Source organism: Thalia democratica, chromosome 1, assembly GCF_965202585.1.
Source record: "Thalia democratica chromosome 1, ktThaDemo2.hap1.1, whole genome shotgun sequence".
Lineage (NCBI taxonomy): Eukaryota > Metazoa > Chordata > Thaliacea > Salpida > Salpidae > Thalia > Thalia democratica.
In genome coordinates this window covers 72,718,219-72,734,235 of record NC_139165.1, presented here as the reverse complement: position 1 = coordinate 72,734,235, position 16,017 = coordinate 72,718,219, and the positions used below count along the sequence as shown (strand labels likewise).

Genomic DNA, 16,017 nt, shown 5'->3' with positions numbered 1-16,017 from the left:
TTAATTATTTTGTGGCTAGTTGTAAGAAAGAAAACAAACAACTAAACCTCATATTATACTATGTCGTCAAAAAGTACACTACCCGTGCTAAGTACGCACTTTTTGGTCGGGTTAAATTTGCGTACTTAAGCGGTAGTCTACTGTACTATACTATAAGTACTAAGATAAATGTGTAGTTAACTGTTGTAATATGCAGTTCCTTAGTTTTCATGCTAGTATATTTTTTACTTTAGTTTTATATTCTAAAAGAAAGATAACTTAATGTCTGCAGAACCTTAGTTTATTTTTACTAAAGTATTTTATTTCATGCATATGTGGGAAACAATAAGTTGTTTAATTTTTTTTAACCTATTTAATAAGCTATGTTCTGTTAAACTTAAAATTTAGTTTGCACTATAATTAAGAAAAAAAATACACTCTATAAACAAATTTCCAAAAAAATACTACTTAAAAGCTCAAGCATAGTTTTTTTAATGTATGAATTTATATTTTTCTTATAAAAAAATAAAACAAAACTCACTTAGCTCTTTAAAATATGTTATGTGAGAGCATGTTATAAAGTTTTTTCTTGATCTAAAACATAACAGTTTTTATAATCAAAAAGAACAGTTGACAGAAGTTGAAAACCTAAAAAATAACTTTTGTTTTAAGAAAATTTAAAATGTTTTTGTACTACTTATTTGAAATTTTATAATATTGTTATTGTAAAATATTGTTATTTTATAATGTTCAAGAGTAAAATTATCATAGCGAAAACGAGTGAAACACATTTTAAGCCAAATTTTTTACTTTAATTTGTGCTAAATTATTGAAAACATACAATTTAGCACCTATAAACTTTGTTAAGATAGCATTTTTAATAAGTTTTGTTTTGTTAATAGCATTTTTTAATTGTATTAAAAACTTTTTTATGATACTTGTATTATTACTTGTATTACCTTTCATAATGATTGTTTTTATCTTATAGATTTAATATTTATATCTGCATAACAATAAGAAAATTTTATGAGTTTTCTAAAAAAATTACAAGCTGTCAAGCCTAAAGTACAAAAAGATCGAGTTGAAAAAGATGCAACTTTAGGTAATATTTTTATATCAAATATTTATTAAAACTAACTTAGCAGTTCACTAAGTTTTCTAATTTTAAAATTTGTCTTTTTTTAATTCTTAGCTTACATTTGATTCAATTTAATTCTTTTCTAAAATGATCAATTAAACTTATACTTGTCTAAATTTTATATTTCTAAATCAGCCTTTTCTTGCTCAACCATTTATAGCTTGGTATTTTAAAAGATAATGTGTTTCTCATTTTGTCTTTTTGAAATCAATAGGCTTGTAAATTTACTTTTTTTTTCCGCAGGGTTCTAGCCTTTTATTTCTAAAATGTTTATTCCAGTCTAGTTTAATTCAAAGGGGGTAAAAGGTGTTTGTTTACAATTTAATATAATATTAGTTCTAATATGAGAAGTAAACTAGTTTTTATAGAGTATAAAGTTCTTGATTAGTGTTTAGATATAGTCAAGTTTGTAAAGATTTCAGATAAAAACATATACACCACCTTTTACATTGACATTTTCCTCTGAATTTAAAGGTTAGCTATAAATCTTTACACTTCTTTGTTATTTCTTTTTAAAAAGGTTCTTTTATTTTTAAGATCCTTTAATTGTTATAAACAAATGATACATTTGAGTATAGAAAAAAATTAAAAGTTTTAATTTTGGGTTCAAAGTTTCCAAAAAAATCTTTACTTAAAAGCAAAAATAAAAATATTTCTTAAAGATAATTTAAAAACTAAACAAAAACGAATAAACTAAAGTTTCTACGATGATAAAAAAGGGAGATTTTAATTTAAACAGTCTTTTTTGCCTTATGCTAAGAACCTATGGAACTTGCCAAGTTTGATCTTTTATATGTTATAATTTAGTTTGAATTTTATTTTATGGTAAAAAGTATCTAATAGCTTTAATACAACTCCACTAAATACGATCAATTTGTTAAAAAACAAGATTGATCCCTTGTAGCCTTAAGGGCATAGGGGAGGGTCCACCTTGATTTTTACGAATTGATCTTATTTTATAGAATTTTATCTGAGCTATCAGACATTTTTAACTGCTTGAAAAAATTCAAAGTATTTTTTGAGATATGAACAGTCAAAGTCGGTGACCTCAATAGGTCCTTAATGGAAGGCACAAACTAAAAACGCAAAAAAAGACCATTTCACTAAAAATCTATCTCCTCCTTCATTTTTTAAGCAATATTCTTCAAATTTTTACAGATAGTGTATTATTAAATTTTGAAAAGATTGGGGTAGGAATTTTTTTAACTTAAAAAAAATATATATATATAAAAAAACCACCTACTTTTTTTGTTTTTTTATCTAAAATTTTTATTTTTTAATATTTTTAAAATTCCAACATTCGAAGTCTTTTAAACTATAAAAGGAACGTTTCTTGAAAATTTGAGGTCTCTATCTCAAAAAATGAAGGAGAAATAGGTATTTAGTGATTTTTTAAACTTTTGAGAAAATTGACCCCAAAATACTTTCAGTCCATACTTTTGTATCGGGAACTTTTTATAGAAAGCTCAATATCTCAAAAGTTAAATAATATTTATTAATTCTATAAAAACTAGCTTAAAGTTTGTACTTTAAGCTTTCATATAAGATCCAATGTTATTTAAAAAAATGTTGGACCCCCCTCTATGCCCTTAATTTGTTCGAAAGTAAATGTTACACTAAACATCAACAAAAAAAATAAATAATGAAGTTTAAAATAAAAACAAATAAAACTACCAATTTAAAAAATAACTAAAGGTATAAGGCTGGAAAGCAAGTTTAAACTGGCTCTTAAATAAAAACTTAACAGTATAAACTTTAAGTCAGTTTTTATATAATACAAAAAATGTAATGAGTATTTGAGTTTAAAAAACTATTGTAAAAAAATATTTAATACAAATGTATTGACCACAATTTTGTCATTGTCAATTTTCTTCAAAATTTACAGATTTATTAAATTTTTTTTTTTTGAGCTATAGACCTTTAATTTTCAATAAACATTTGTTTTGAATTTATTTGACAAGGTCAGCTAACGCTCACCAAAACCAGGTAATAAACCGAAGCAGTGCATAAACATTTGTTTTATTATAAGAAACATTAAAAAAGAAATTGAAACAATAAAAAGTTGGGCATTTTTAAGTAATAAATAATAAATTTTCCAATAAAATAATTTTATTTTAATTGAATAAATTATTTTGCTTGGCTTATTTAGATATTAGTAGTTTACTTATCGTTAAGTCTAGTACATTTTTAAAATGATTGAGAAGAAAAGTTTTTAGTGAAAAGCTTTTTTTTGCCTTTTTGTCATGCACCTTCTATCAAAGGGATTGGCAGGTTTTTATTAGTTTGGGATTTTATATTTTCCAAAAATAAAAGCTATTTGCAGGCTGCACTTTATAGTAAAAAGTCTTTTACGGGCTTTAGTTATTTGAAATTTTTTAGTAATCAATAGATAGATACTGTTTTTAACCAAAATGTGGTAAAATTAGCTATAATAAATCACTAAAAATTATTAGTTGTTGAATTAAGAGTGTTTTTATAAATTTAAGTATAATATATTTACTGTTGTTTTAAAAAGATATATTTTTAGCTAAAAAGTTTAAGACTTTAGGGCCAAAGTTTGCTAACCCCTGATCTATTATTTATCTATTAAACTCACCAACTTTGATTGATCATATCTCAAAAGCTACTTCAAAACTTATTTAAGCAGTAAAATTTTTTACAGCTAACATAAAAAACTACTAAATAAGATCAGCGTGTAATAAGCTATTAGGACCTCTTATGCCCTTATGTTAAATAATTAAAATTACAACTAAAATAAACTTAGATTTATTAAAATAACTTGAAACAAGTACTGTACATCGAAAATTAAAGATGAAAATAAAAAGTTATAAAAATTAAGTTTATAAATAAGTATAAGTTTAAAGTTAGACATGATAATCATTAAGTTAACATGGAATGGGTTTTAATCAAAGTAAAAAATAAATAAAAAATAAAAGTAGTAATTGAAAATAGTTTGAAATATTTAAATTTTCAAGGCTTATCAGTTCAAGCATACAAAAAAGCACCATTTGGTAGATCAAAGAGAAGGTCAACGCAAGTGAAAGTAAATTATGCTGAGGATTTTGACGAAGAAGAAGAAGAAGAAATTGGTAAGAAAAGAAAAAAGCGTAAAATTTCCACGAGTAGTGTAGACAGCAACTTTGAAGCAAAAGAAGAAACAGAAGAAGAAGAGTTGTCTGCTGAAGAAGAAGAACCATATGACGACACAATCATTGAAAGAGTTTGTTGATTAAAATATTTATTTTATTTACACCTTAAGTCCCAAAAAATAAAGTAAATTTATAAAATAGTTCACTTTTTGTTGTTTGTAGTTAATATCACTTCAATGCAATGACATAGTTAAAGCAACAATCATAGCAAGCTGAAAAAAGTTACAAAGCTACAAAAAATAACATCAGGGATGACTGGTGATGTCATCATGGAAGTACAGATCAATGTAAACAACTTGAGTGTTGTTGTATGCTACATTTACGTATTAATTTTTGACATAATTTCAAAAACAAGTGAAATATTTAAGTATGAGAGATAATTTTATACAAGACAGTTTATGTTGCTCTGCAACCCCTATGACTTCTCAAGCTTAGCCACTTATGTACACTTAATAAACTTTAAATGAGTACAAAAAACGCATAGTTCTATTTTAAAAATAAGTTAATTAGTTTAAAAATTTATAGTTTTAGTAAAGTTTTTAGCATTTCTTAGTTTTTTTGTTAAGATTATTGCTTTTGACAGACTTTTAACAATCTATTTTTTACTACTAAAATAAATTTTATCAGGGTTGCCACAAGGTCAGGAAAAGTCAGGAAAAACTAAAAAAGAAGACAAAAGTCAGGAAAATTGACTAAATTTGAAAAAAAATGTCAGATTTTGTCAGTTTATACATACAAAATTCCTTACTTTCCAAAGTCTTCAAATGGTAAAAAATTAATAAAAAATCGTTTAAAGTTAGACTAAAATTGCAAAATTTTCCTTGAAATTTATGATATTACCTTTATAAAACTGCAAAACTTTTCTATTAACATATAGAACAACTACCCTACTTGAACAAGCAGTTTTTGTATGCTTTTAGTATTGATGATCTGTGGCAAGGACACTTCTATGTGTTTATAAGTTAAAAAATGCAAGTATTTTGCTGATAGAGCTATTTATTGCAAACTCATCAACCATACGCAGATGGTTCAAGTGGTGTAATAGAAGTTAGATTATTGAATGCAGCATAAAAACTGTTGTTTTACTTTTAACCTTTATAAAAATAAGATTGAAAGCTGTATATATTTTCAAGTGTTTGATTTTGTATTTTAGAACAATTTTAAATTAAGACTTAAGAGATTGATTTAAAAAAATTATGAAAATTTTAGTAAAAAAGTCCGGAAATTTTTCTCAGATTGATCTGTGACAACCCTGTTTCATAGTGATTTAAAGTACCTGTAGTGTTAGTCTTGAATGACAAAGTCAGACCTTTTAAAAAAAGTTAGAGGATTAAAAACTGTTTTAAAGTATCAAATTATGTTAAACATAAGTAATATTTTTTTTACAAATGTTTACCATCTGTACTCATAAAAATTTTTAAATTGTACAATTTGTAATGAAAACATGTTTTTTCTAATACTTTTTTAGGTAATATAATATACTTTAATAATTTTCAGTTGTAGCAAGTATTTTTGCTTCGTGTTTTTTAATAATCTTTACTTACTACTTACCTAATGCTGCTCGTTTTAAATCAAGTGATATTTAAACTCTGTTAAAGATACAATTATTAAACAATATTATATGAAAAATCTTTTGCTTAATATTTATTAATGTATGTATTTATTTTGTATGAATTGATCTGTTTAACAGAACAGTGAAACAATTATGTTTTATTGGTGTATTTAAAATTTTATTTACTTCAAGGATGTTGGATTGAGAAAGTCCGTGGCAAAGGCTTCATCCGGGGGAAACCCCTACCAGTACAGCGACCTGGTGCAGCCGTCGGAATCCCTCGCCCACATCACCTTCGACACGATGAAGCTCATCGAAAAGCAACAGCGCTTTGAAGCAAAATGCCCGCATCTCGACTTCACGGTGCTGGACGCTGAGCGGCAGCTCGAAGAACTCCACAGCAACGAGGTGGTCGACAAGCGTTCGCAGAAGTTCGTCATCAGCAGCGACTACCTGAGCAAGCTGATGTTCACAAAGAAGAAGGAGAGCAAGAAGGCGAAGCGGAAGAAGAGGGAAATGAAAAGCTTGGACGAGTACGGGAGCATGAAGCTGTTCGAAACTTGCAACAGCGACTACTCGAGCACCTTGTACACCGGCATGCCCGTCTGCTGCGTCGAGTGGCTTCCCGATGTGGTGGGCGAAGGTGCAGACAAGTGCCAGTACGTGTCGGTTGCGGGCAGCAAGTACGAGCACAGTTTGGACAGCAAGGTCGTGTACGACGAGCTGTCCGTGCTGCAGATTTGGAGGTGCGGAAATTTGCCTCTTAAGCCGAAAAACTTTAAAAATGTTAGTTGCACGTGAAATTAGATTTTAAAAATTGATCCATCCAAAAGTTTTAAAAATGTTCGTTGTGTGTTTAAAAAGTAGATTTAAATTGTTCATCTATCTAATGTAGAGTTTATAAGCTGTTTGAGTAAATACTATTTAATGATAGGTTTTTCTAATTGTTTTCTTAAAATAGTTTTTTGTTTTAATACTGATGTATGTTTTTATAAACCTCATAATTCCAAAAACATTCGACTAACTTATTACTTGAAATTTAATTGTTAGATAAAACCTTATTTCATAATGGGAGTGATTATAGAAGGTGGCCCAATCTGGTCAATAGACTGGCACAAATCTTTTGTTCCTAGTAATAGCCAAAAAGGCAAAGTTTTAGGCATGGTTGCACTCGCTTGTGGTTCAGGAGACGTTTTGGTGTTTTGTGTACCTAAGCCTCAAGGGAAAGAACATGTGTTTATAAAGTAGGTTTTTTTTTATCATAACTTGAGAATATTTTTTATTTTGTGGATGTTATGCACTTTTAGACAATTTTTATGTTTTACTATTCTAATTTATCAACTTGAAGCTAAAGTATAACTGGTTCTAAGTGTTTGAATGACATTTCTTTCATTCTATAGTGTTTTTGGTTATCAGGTCCGTGCTTTAAAATAATATTTAAACTGTATTGGTACTTTTTATGATCTAAAGAATTTTTTTCAATCTTTATTTTCTAAGTAGTATAGTATAAACAAACGTGCTTGTTAACAAGTTTAACAAAATTAGTTAGAATTAGTACTGAAGGACTATAAAATAAATAAGCTCGAAAGATAACTTTCTACAGACCCAAGCTCATGAAACGGCTGACTCCCACTCCGCAAAAAGTGAATATTTTCGGCCAGTGCATGCAGGCGAAATGGACCAACCACGACGGCAACCTGGTCGTTTTGGCTGGCTTCGCCACCGGCCACATCGGCATCTTCCACGTGGAAACCAAGTCCCACTCGCTTCTCGGTCCAAAGTCCAGCAGTGAGTTTAACTAGTTTATTTTGCATATAATTTAGTTACATCTGAAGGTGAGAATCAGAGTAGCCAAAAAGCTAACAGTTAATTTTCTAGTTGAGTAGTGGAGCGTATAATTTTTTTTCTGTTTTAAGTTGAAGTCTCACGCTCGAGTAATTAAAGCAATTCGTTTTTAAGAAGTACGGTTAGTACGTCGATTTCAAATCAAAAATACTTTTTTTAAACACCAGCCGACCAAGTTGTATACCCGGTGAGGATGGTAGCGGCGCACAAGCACATGGTGACGTGCATACAGGTGTGCCCCTTCGACGCCAAGTGCTTCGTCAGCGCCGCCTACGACAGATTCATTCACCTGTGGAACTTGGATGACGTCAGCTGTTCTGTGAGGGTCGGTGTAACTTGTATATATATATGTATATATAAGTGATTTAGATTTTTTTATTTAATTACTAGTTTTCACATATGTATGAATGGCTTTAAACGACTTTAATTTTATTCAGTCAATGTAACTTTTTTGAAGTTTAAATCTTATCGTGCTTGATTTTAGTTTATATACTATATTTAGTAAAATAAACGTTTAACACTTACTTCAATATTTTTTTGGTAAAGTACTAATTTCATAAAGGTTTGCGTGAAATAAGACAATTTTAAATGCAGTTTTCATAAACACTTTGAATAAACTATTTGATTCAAATGGAAACAGAGACACGCTCAGACGTGCATATCGTGGGATGTGGCGTGGGAGGTGCTGTACAACGGGGTGTACGTGAGCGCGTGCAGGGAGTTCGTGCAGAAGGGGTTCAACGGGCTGGTGTATTACGACTTCTCCAACAAAACCGTCCCCGTCACCACCGTCGTCCCCTTCTCTGTTAGAAAATTTATTAACAGCTCACAGTTGAATCGAAAGTGTAAAAACTGATTCGATCGCTTACAAAATGTGTCATAATATAAACAAAAGTTTTATTAAAAACCAAGCCTCTATTTATTTGTAAATATACATTTTGTTTAGAAGCTAAATAGAAGATGCAAAATTAGGTACCTTTTGTTATTCACATTATTTATTTTAATCAATCTAAAAACAATTTTTTTCTGCAATTTATATTTAACAGTTTAAAGTACCCAGTCAAACATATAAAGATGTGAGTAAAAATGACTTTTGTAACAAACAACGATTCAACACAGACTTCGTGCACCTCCGTTTCGTTCAACCCGTGGCTGAACTGCCTCCTGTCCGCCGACTCCTCGGGACACATCGTCCTCTCGGCGGCCAGGAACCCCACCGAAGTTCAGGATCCCAGGGTGAAGTCGAAGCGCAACAGGCGCATCATGATGTCGCAGTGCCGTCCCAGGTGGCCCAAAGAGGGCGACGAGGTTTGTCGTGAAGCTTGGTGTAGATTTGTGTAGAATTAGTTATAGGATAAGTCACAATGTTTTGAATAGTTTTTGATCACAAAACATTTGTCAATTACTTCGTTTTTTCTTATAGCTTAAATCAGCTACTTCTAAGAAATATAATAAGTTAGTATTTTCAAGAGTATTTAATATAAAAATATAAGACTGTAATGTCGTTAGATACCTGTTTGCTAAATTGTGAAGAAACTACGATTATTTATTTTTTTGACACCAGATTGCATTTTTTCAGCTTAACCAGAACATTGATGACTGCATGATAGATTTTGACGACTTTAAAATGGACAATTTCAATCATTTTGACAAGACGTACGCTTATGAAAAAACCCAGTTAGTATTTACACTTGATAATGGATAATGATTTAAGCCAATAGTTTCCAAACTTTTTTATATCGCCCCTTAAATGAATAAATAAGTATATGGTACCCTCTGACAGAATTTTTCAAAAAACTACCATTAAATACCAAATTGTGGACATGTGGCTTCCCCTTTTACAGCTTATGGCCTTTTTACAGCAATATCTGAATTTTTCCCATAATATCTAGTATTAATATTCTATTTGAAAAAGATTTATTGAAGCACTGACGAGGTCTTTGACCGAAACTTAGTTTGTGAAATAAATTCTTGAAAGAACAAATTCATTATTTCTCCACTAGAAGTTGAGATCTCTCTATTTGTTTTCTTAAAACCAAAACATATAATAATATCTAGCGTAAGTTTCAAATTATGGCCTCATCCCTTTACTACTCACAGCCCCTTTTGCTGCTTATGGCCCCCTAAATTTCTTTAGTGGCCCACTTTGGGAAACCCTGCTTTAAGCTAACTTATTGTTGTGTTTTTATTAACGCTTTTTTTAACATAATATAAACGCCTAATTTTGTTTTACACATTATTATCTTTTATTTATTGCAAAAAATTAAGCAATATGTTAGAGTCGGATTTTAAAATGCTATGTTTAAATTATAACTTAATTGAAAAAATAATTCTATAAATCAATGAAAATATTCTGGGTTACATCTACTTGGATTAGTTTGCACCTTAAAAGTAGCTTAACTAAAGTTATTTATTGAAATTTATTCAATTCCTATTTTTTAACTCAGTAAAAACGAGAGTTTTCCCGACGAATCCTTCAAGATCCCCCTGTCGTCAGTGGCAACGGTGAGGTGGAACCCCAATAAGAACTCGTGCTCCTGGTTTGCCAGCGGATCGCGACCCGGATTCGTTAGGATCCAGTGCGCAAGCGGGTTCATCACCGATAATTTCATGGATCAGTTCGATAAGTTCTCGTGATACAAGTAGAAGGAACTTCATAGGAAAATATTTCTGGTTTTATGTGTCTTGAATTTTTTCATGCATCAAAAGTTTTTGATCCACATTCCTTAAACGTTATAAGCTTTTTTGTTTTAAGTTACTTTAAGTGGAAAAGTTTGTTGATAAAATTGTATGTGTAGAAATTTAAAAACTATTTTTTTCGAAGATGTCATTTGTCATCTTTTTTAATCTATTTTGAAGATTAAATGAATTATTTTAGGACTATTTTGAATCTGTAAGTACCTATATTTTATGATTTACTCTTAAATTGTTAGAATATTTATAAAAATTTAGTTGTTAGGTTAAGATTTGCTTTTTTCTTTAATTTTTTTTGTTTGCCTTTATTTTTATAAACTCATTTTTTATCCTAAATCATGCGGAGTCTTTAGATTTTGTTTGAAACTAAATTTCTTTATTTATTTAGTATAAATGTATTACAATCTGAATTAATTTTTGAAATAAGTTTTAACAATATTTCTAAAGAAGTAATTAAGTAAAAAAAAATGCTTCACATCTTGCAAGAATAAATTATTTAAATATGTTTAGGTTAGTTTTTGTTTGCAAATACAACACTGAAAATAGCTAATGATTTAACGTTTAAATTATGTTTAAAAACTTAATTTATTTTCATATTATTAAAAAATAAACATATAATAAAGTTAAAAAAATTTTTTTAGTAAAACGAAAAAGCTTATATGACAAGTAGAAAGTGGAAATTTTTGTAGTCTTTTCTACAGAATAGTAATGTTCTATATTTTTGTATTCAGAAAATGTTTAGAAATAAAGATTTTTAAATTTAAAGATTGCTGTTTATTTTTGATTTTATTTTAAGCACCTGTTTATTTCAGCCTATATATTGAAAGTTTTGTAAATAAGAGTAGACACTGTAAATTAGTTTGAACATTTATTTATTGTAGTTTGCAAAAAATTATTTTTTAGTAACAAAAAAGTAGATCAAGAAATAGGTTTGTTATATATTTAAATTTAATTAAATAGTTTTTTTAGTACACTGTTGAACATTTTTTAATCTATATATATATACATATATCAAGGGACACCATTATATTTTAGTAACAGTTTTTATTAAAATTTTACTTAATAAATACTTGTTTAACAGTATAATACTATTCGCTGAAATCTTTGCATAGTGTTTTTAAAGTTTGAGAACTACTACCTTAATATAAAAAGATTATGGTGTTTAAAACTACAAGTTTTACATAACTTTTAAAAATAGTTAAGACTATTCACTGAAAGCGTTGTTTAATCGGAAACTTTACATGTGATATCAAACTTACTTCTTGATTTCAAAACTAATTTTTAAATGCTAAACTTGCAAGATGTAAACAATATAAGTTATCAGAATATTTTTAGTGCTGGCTGGGAGCACCTTGCAGTCAGCTCTTGCAAAATTAAACTAAGTAATTTCTTTGATAGTACCATAATTTTGTAATTGATTTAATCAGTTTGTAGACAAAATATTTCACTAACTTGCGAAAACTTATACTTTGCGATATTAGAATAAACGGAGGTTATGTTCTTGTTTCTTAATAAATTTTAAGAGTTACTATTATTTACTTTAAAAAATAAATTTTTGTACGCAATTTTTAATTAGTTTTTAACATGTTGCAATTGGAAACTAGGTTGTATTAAAGTAGATTCTTGTAAGTCTTTATCCATATCATTATCTTATTAAAATATGATTTCTTTAAATACTTTACAATTTTTAATTCATTTTTTCCTCTAAAAACATACTATAAAAACACTTGTTTTATTTGATAAAGTTACTAAATGCTCTTTTATAACAGATTAAGAATAGTACAAATTAAGATTGATTTCATTAAATCAAACTACTTGAAACTATGCGCAGTCTTTTGTGAACAAACTAAACATTATTATTTAAAAAAATAGACGTCATACATCATTTAAGTGTCATTAAATATTTAGTAATGACATGATAATGTATAAGAAATGACTTTACAAATTTATTTTTTACAAAACGTACTCTTAAAAGTTTTTAGTATTTATTTTTAGCGCTTTTAAATGAAGGTTTAGTGTATAACTACAAATTTTATAAAGTAGTAGATAGATTAAGTTGTAGTTATACATGTTTTAGAATAGTTTTTTTTTTCTTAAATAAGAAGTTACTTCTTAGATATTTTAATTAAACTTTTATTTTGTTCTTTACTAGCATTTTATCTTTAAAGCTTTTATTATTTTATCTTAACTATGTTTTACAACTGAAAACAGTTCAATAGGCCTATTATTTTTTATCAAAACTTAATCCTACAATTTAAACGCCCTTTTTTCATGTTGATTTATTTTGATTAATCGTCATATTGTGTTATGTTTTTATTTAATTAATGTTTTTCTTCTTGTGTATTATAGTTTCAAAAAATAGCAATCTATTAATTTTGAGTTCTTTGGTTTATAACTCAAAACAAATAAAGCAAACATTTGGCCTATAATAAATAGCTCGATGAACAAAAGGTTAATCTATATATACGCTAAGTCCTTAGACTAAAAATTTTTAAACAATTTCTTTATTGTTTTAAAAACGTGTTATTAATTTTTAAATAATTTTTCGATATTAAAAAAAAAAATCAAAAATACAGATGTTTTAAAGTTTTATGTAGTCTTATTTCGTTTTATGGAAATTTCATTTATATGTGTCAAATGAAAACATTTTTAAGAGTTTTTATTATTAAATGTACGTTTGTATACACATACTTGGCTGTATTTTAGAAAAGAATGATTTATCTTTAATTTAGGAGATTAAGATAGTTTTATTTTAAGAACGTACTTTAATTTTAATATATTATTCAAATTTCATAACTATAAATTTGTTTTATGCGTTTTATTATCATACTAAATCTAACGAAAATTTCAAAAAACCTCTTTTAGTAAGTATTAGTAATTGTTAAATTGAGGATGTGTTCTGAATTACAATTTTCTTCACAATCAGTAAAAAGAATAACTTTAAACGAAAATGTCTTAGGTCGAAACAGTTAAAGAGACTCGACACTGATTGTTTAAAAAAATTAAGAACCAGAAAAAAATGCTAATTAGTTTCAACAAAATCCAAATAGGTCAAGTAAGAATAAAAGTAGGCCGAAGTTGGAGCTTTGTAACCGCCAACGTAAAACGTGAGATACAAATACTCGCTGTCAGAAACGTATGTAAAATTTTTATTGATGTTAGTATTATAGAGAGAACCTATTTTTTTGCTAGACGTGTTTGGGCCTTTATAAACTTGTATCCCATAACCTCCGCTCGCTGCACTGTACGGCAAGTTGTTTATGTACACAGTGACATTAGCTTTTTTGTCCACGTTAGCTTGAAATCTCCACTTACAAGTTATACTTTTGTACGTGGCGTAATTAGGCAGATAAATCCTAGTGTTGTGTTTCACTAAACCTCCGCACGTTGGAAGGTTGAACGGTTTTTCGTTTGTTTCTTTGTACGTTACCGAAAAACCGTGATTGAAAAAGCTGTCAGCGTACGATTTAAACTTTATAAGAACTTGAGACGTGTTAGTGATAAAGTGATGAGACTGGTCGTAGCCATTAAGGACGGCTAAAACAGGATCCTTTTCGCTGTTTCCCAAGTAAACAATGATATGATCTCTCATGTACTTGTTGTCGTTTCTGACGCTGATTATTTTAAACTCTAAATCAATGCTTTGGTTATTTCGAGCACTCAATAAATACTTGCAAGATGAATCAACCGGGTAGTAGTCCGGCCACCCAGGCGACCTTATCACTCCATTTCCTACCAGTTTGAGGTCGCCGCATTGACTGGTTACAGGTAAAACTTTGTTCGAAGGAGTTGTTGTGGATGAAGAGGGCAAGCTGGTGCTCGTCTTTGTAGCGCTTGATGAGTGTGTTCCGTTTGAACTAAGCACTTTAACAACTCCTTTAAAACCACGACCTTGTACGTCACAGTCGGTTTTTAAGATAATCAATAGATCTTTGCCATCACTGTCATACACAAAAGAGTCGTCATTTTTTGATGGGAATGCCACGAAGGTTTTTTCACTGCTTTCACGATCAACTTTAACAACAAACACGCTGTCAAAATTAGTTTCAACGTCGAAGTCAGTAAATTCTAGTTGAAGCGAATAAGATCCGCTTGTACGAATGAAAAAAGCATAATTACTGTCTGAAGGGTAATTTAAAGGATAATTAGGAGTAGATATTGTAGCAGAAACTTGTTCATTTTGAGGTAGCTCAATCATCGTCAAAACTTCGTTGTCTGTTTTCGACGCATGAGAAGCTTCCACGCTGTTGGTAAACTCCACTTCATTAGTTAAATGGTAATCGCCCAGCAATCTGATTGCGTCTGAAGTAATTTGCACTTGATCAGCAGCAAAGTTGTTTCCTTTATATAACAAAATATTAAAATTTTCTTTAGTTATTATTATTCATATATATTTGAATAATTTTGATAAAAACTTATTGATACTGCTGACAATGTTTTGCCCCCTTCAGCGTTATCAAAGCAAAGTAAAGTATAACAATGGAAAAATTTACAAAAAGTACATTACTTTGTTGACGAAGATAAACAAATTATTGTGTTGTCTTAATTAGTGTTCCTTTTGATGCTAATCTAAAAAAAATTTTGTGTTTTTATCTATTTGTTCATATTTTAAACTATTCGTTCTTTTGAATTAAATGTTTTGACAATGATGGTATGGTTGTTGTATGTTTTTTCTTTTGTTAAGATTTGAAAACACCAATGTATAAATGTTTTAGTTTTGTAATGAGGCGAAAAGTGGCGAAACATTGTTAGCAACTTTAATTAAAAAAATTTTTTTATTAAAAATAGCTTTTTAGCTCTGCAACATTTTAGCTGCATAGCAGCATGCTGTAACTAGCAAGCTTTAAAACTATTATCTAAATATTTTTTTTTAATTTAAAACACCATTTTGAATTTTTAGTAGTTGTAGCCTTTTTGTTTATTAAAGTCTTATTCAAAAGTAAATTCATTAACTTTTTGTTATAATAAATATTTTATTTTATTTAACAACCGTTGTAAGCTGAGATAAAATGCTCTATCTCTTCATCAACATTTCTTTTGCTTCTTCTGTTATGTGGTCTCTGCTTTGTTATAGAAGTTAAAAGCACGAGATGTTTGCTCAGGAACACTTGAAACTTTACAAACACTCTTTTATCTCCTTCATTTCCAATTGAGAATTTTAAATGGTTTGAGTTTGTTTCAGCTGTTTGAGTGTTGATCTGTCAGTGTTTAAAATTTCAATAAAAAATTTTTATAGAGAGTCTTGTAAGTCAAAAATAATGCCAATTAATTAACCTTATTAACAAAATTCTTTTTTTTTATTAATTCTTTGGATTTTAAAAGTTTTTTATAACATTACTATTTTTTTTGGGTTGACTTTTTCATTACTATTTTTATGCATAACTTTTTAAACTATGCTTTTTTAATAGTTTTCGTAGTGTCAGTAATAAGTTTCTGATTGATTTTTTTATAATTTTCAAAGCTGACTTACTTTTGTTGTTTTGAAAATGTTTCCATCAGTAAACGCAACAGATTTACTTGTTACAACATCAGTGAAATTGTTAGCGTCAGTTGTTGCTGGCATGCATATTGCTGTTTGTACTAGCAAAAGAGAAAAAATAAGTATAAAGATCTTCATCTTATCTACTCTGTACAAATAAGTTGTTTCAAACACTTTAGTT

General features: G+C 28.7%; 2 protein-coding genes across 2 annotated transcripts; one reads left to right on the top strand and one right to left on the bottom strand.

The window, feature by feature from the left end:
- Positions 1–965: 965 nt before the first annotated feature.
- On the top strand, positions 966–10,666 carry LOC145842855 (general transcription factor 3C polypeptide 2-like). The gene is made up of 10 exons (XM_082950336.1): positions 966–1,081; positions 4,093–4,337; positions 6,011–6,604; positions 6,869–7,062; positions 7,422–7,606; positions 7,831–7,988; positions 8,304–8,468; positions 8,783–8,971; positions 9,243–9,340; positions 10,111–10,666. The coding sequence occupies exons 1-10, from the start codon at positions 1,006–1,008 to the stop codon at positions 10,298–10,300; spliced, it is 2,094 nt and encodes a 697-aa protein (XP_082806462.1). The 5' UTR covers positions 966–1,005; the 3' UTR covers positions 10,301–10,666.
- A 2,510-nt stretch (positions 10,667–13,176) lies between these two features.
- Positions 13,177–15,980, bottom strand: LOC145842723 (tolloid-like protein 1). Its single transcript, XM_082950204.1, has 3 exons — positions 15,828–15,980; positions 15,348–15,555; positions 13,177–14,698 (listed from the first exon to the last, which is right to left on the bottom strand). The coding sequence occupies exons 1-3, from the start codon at positions 15,972–15,974 to the stop codon at positions 13,380–13,382; spliced, it is 1,674 nt and encodes a 557-aa protein (XP_082806330.1). The 5' UTR covers positions 15,975–15,980; the 3' UTR covers positions 13,177–13,379.
- Between the last annotated feature and the right edge of the window lie 37 nt (positions 15,981–16,017).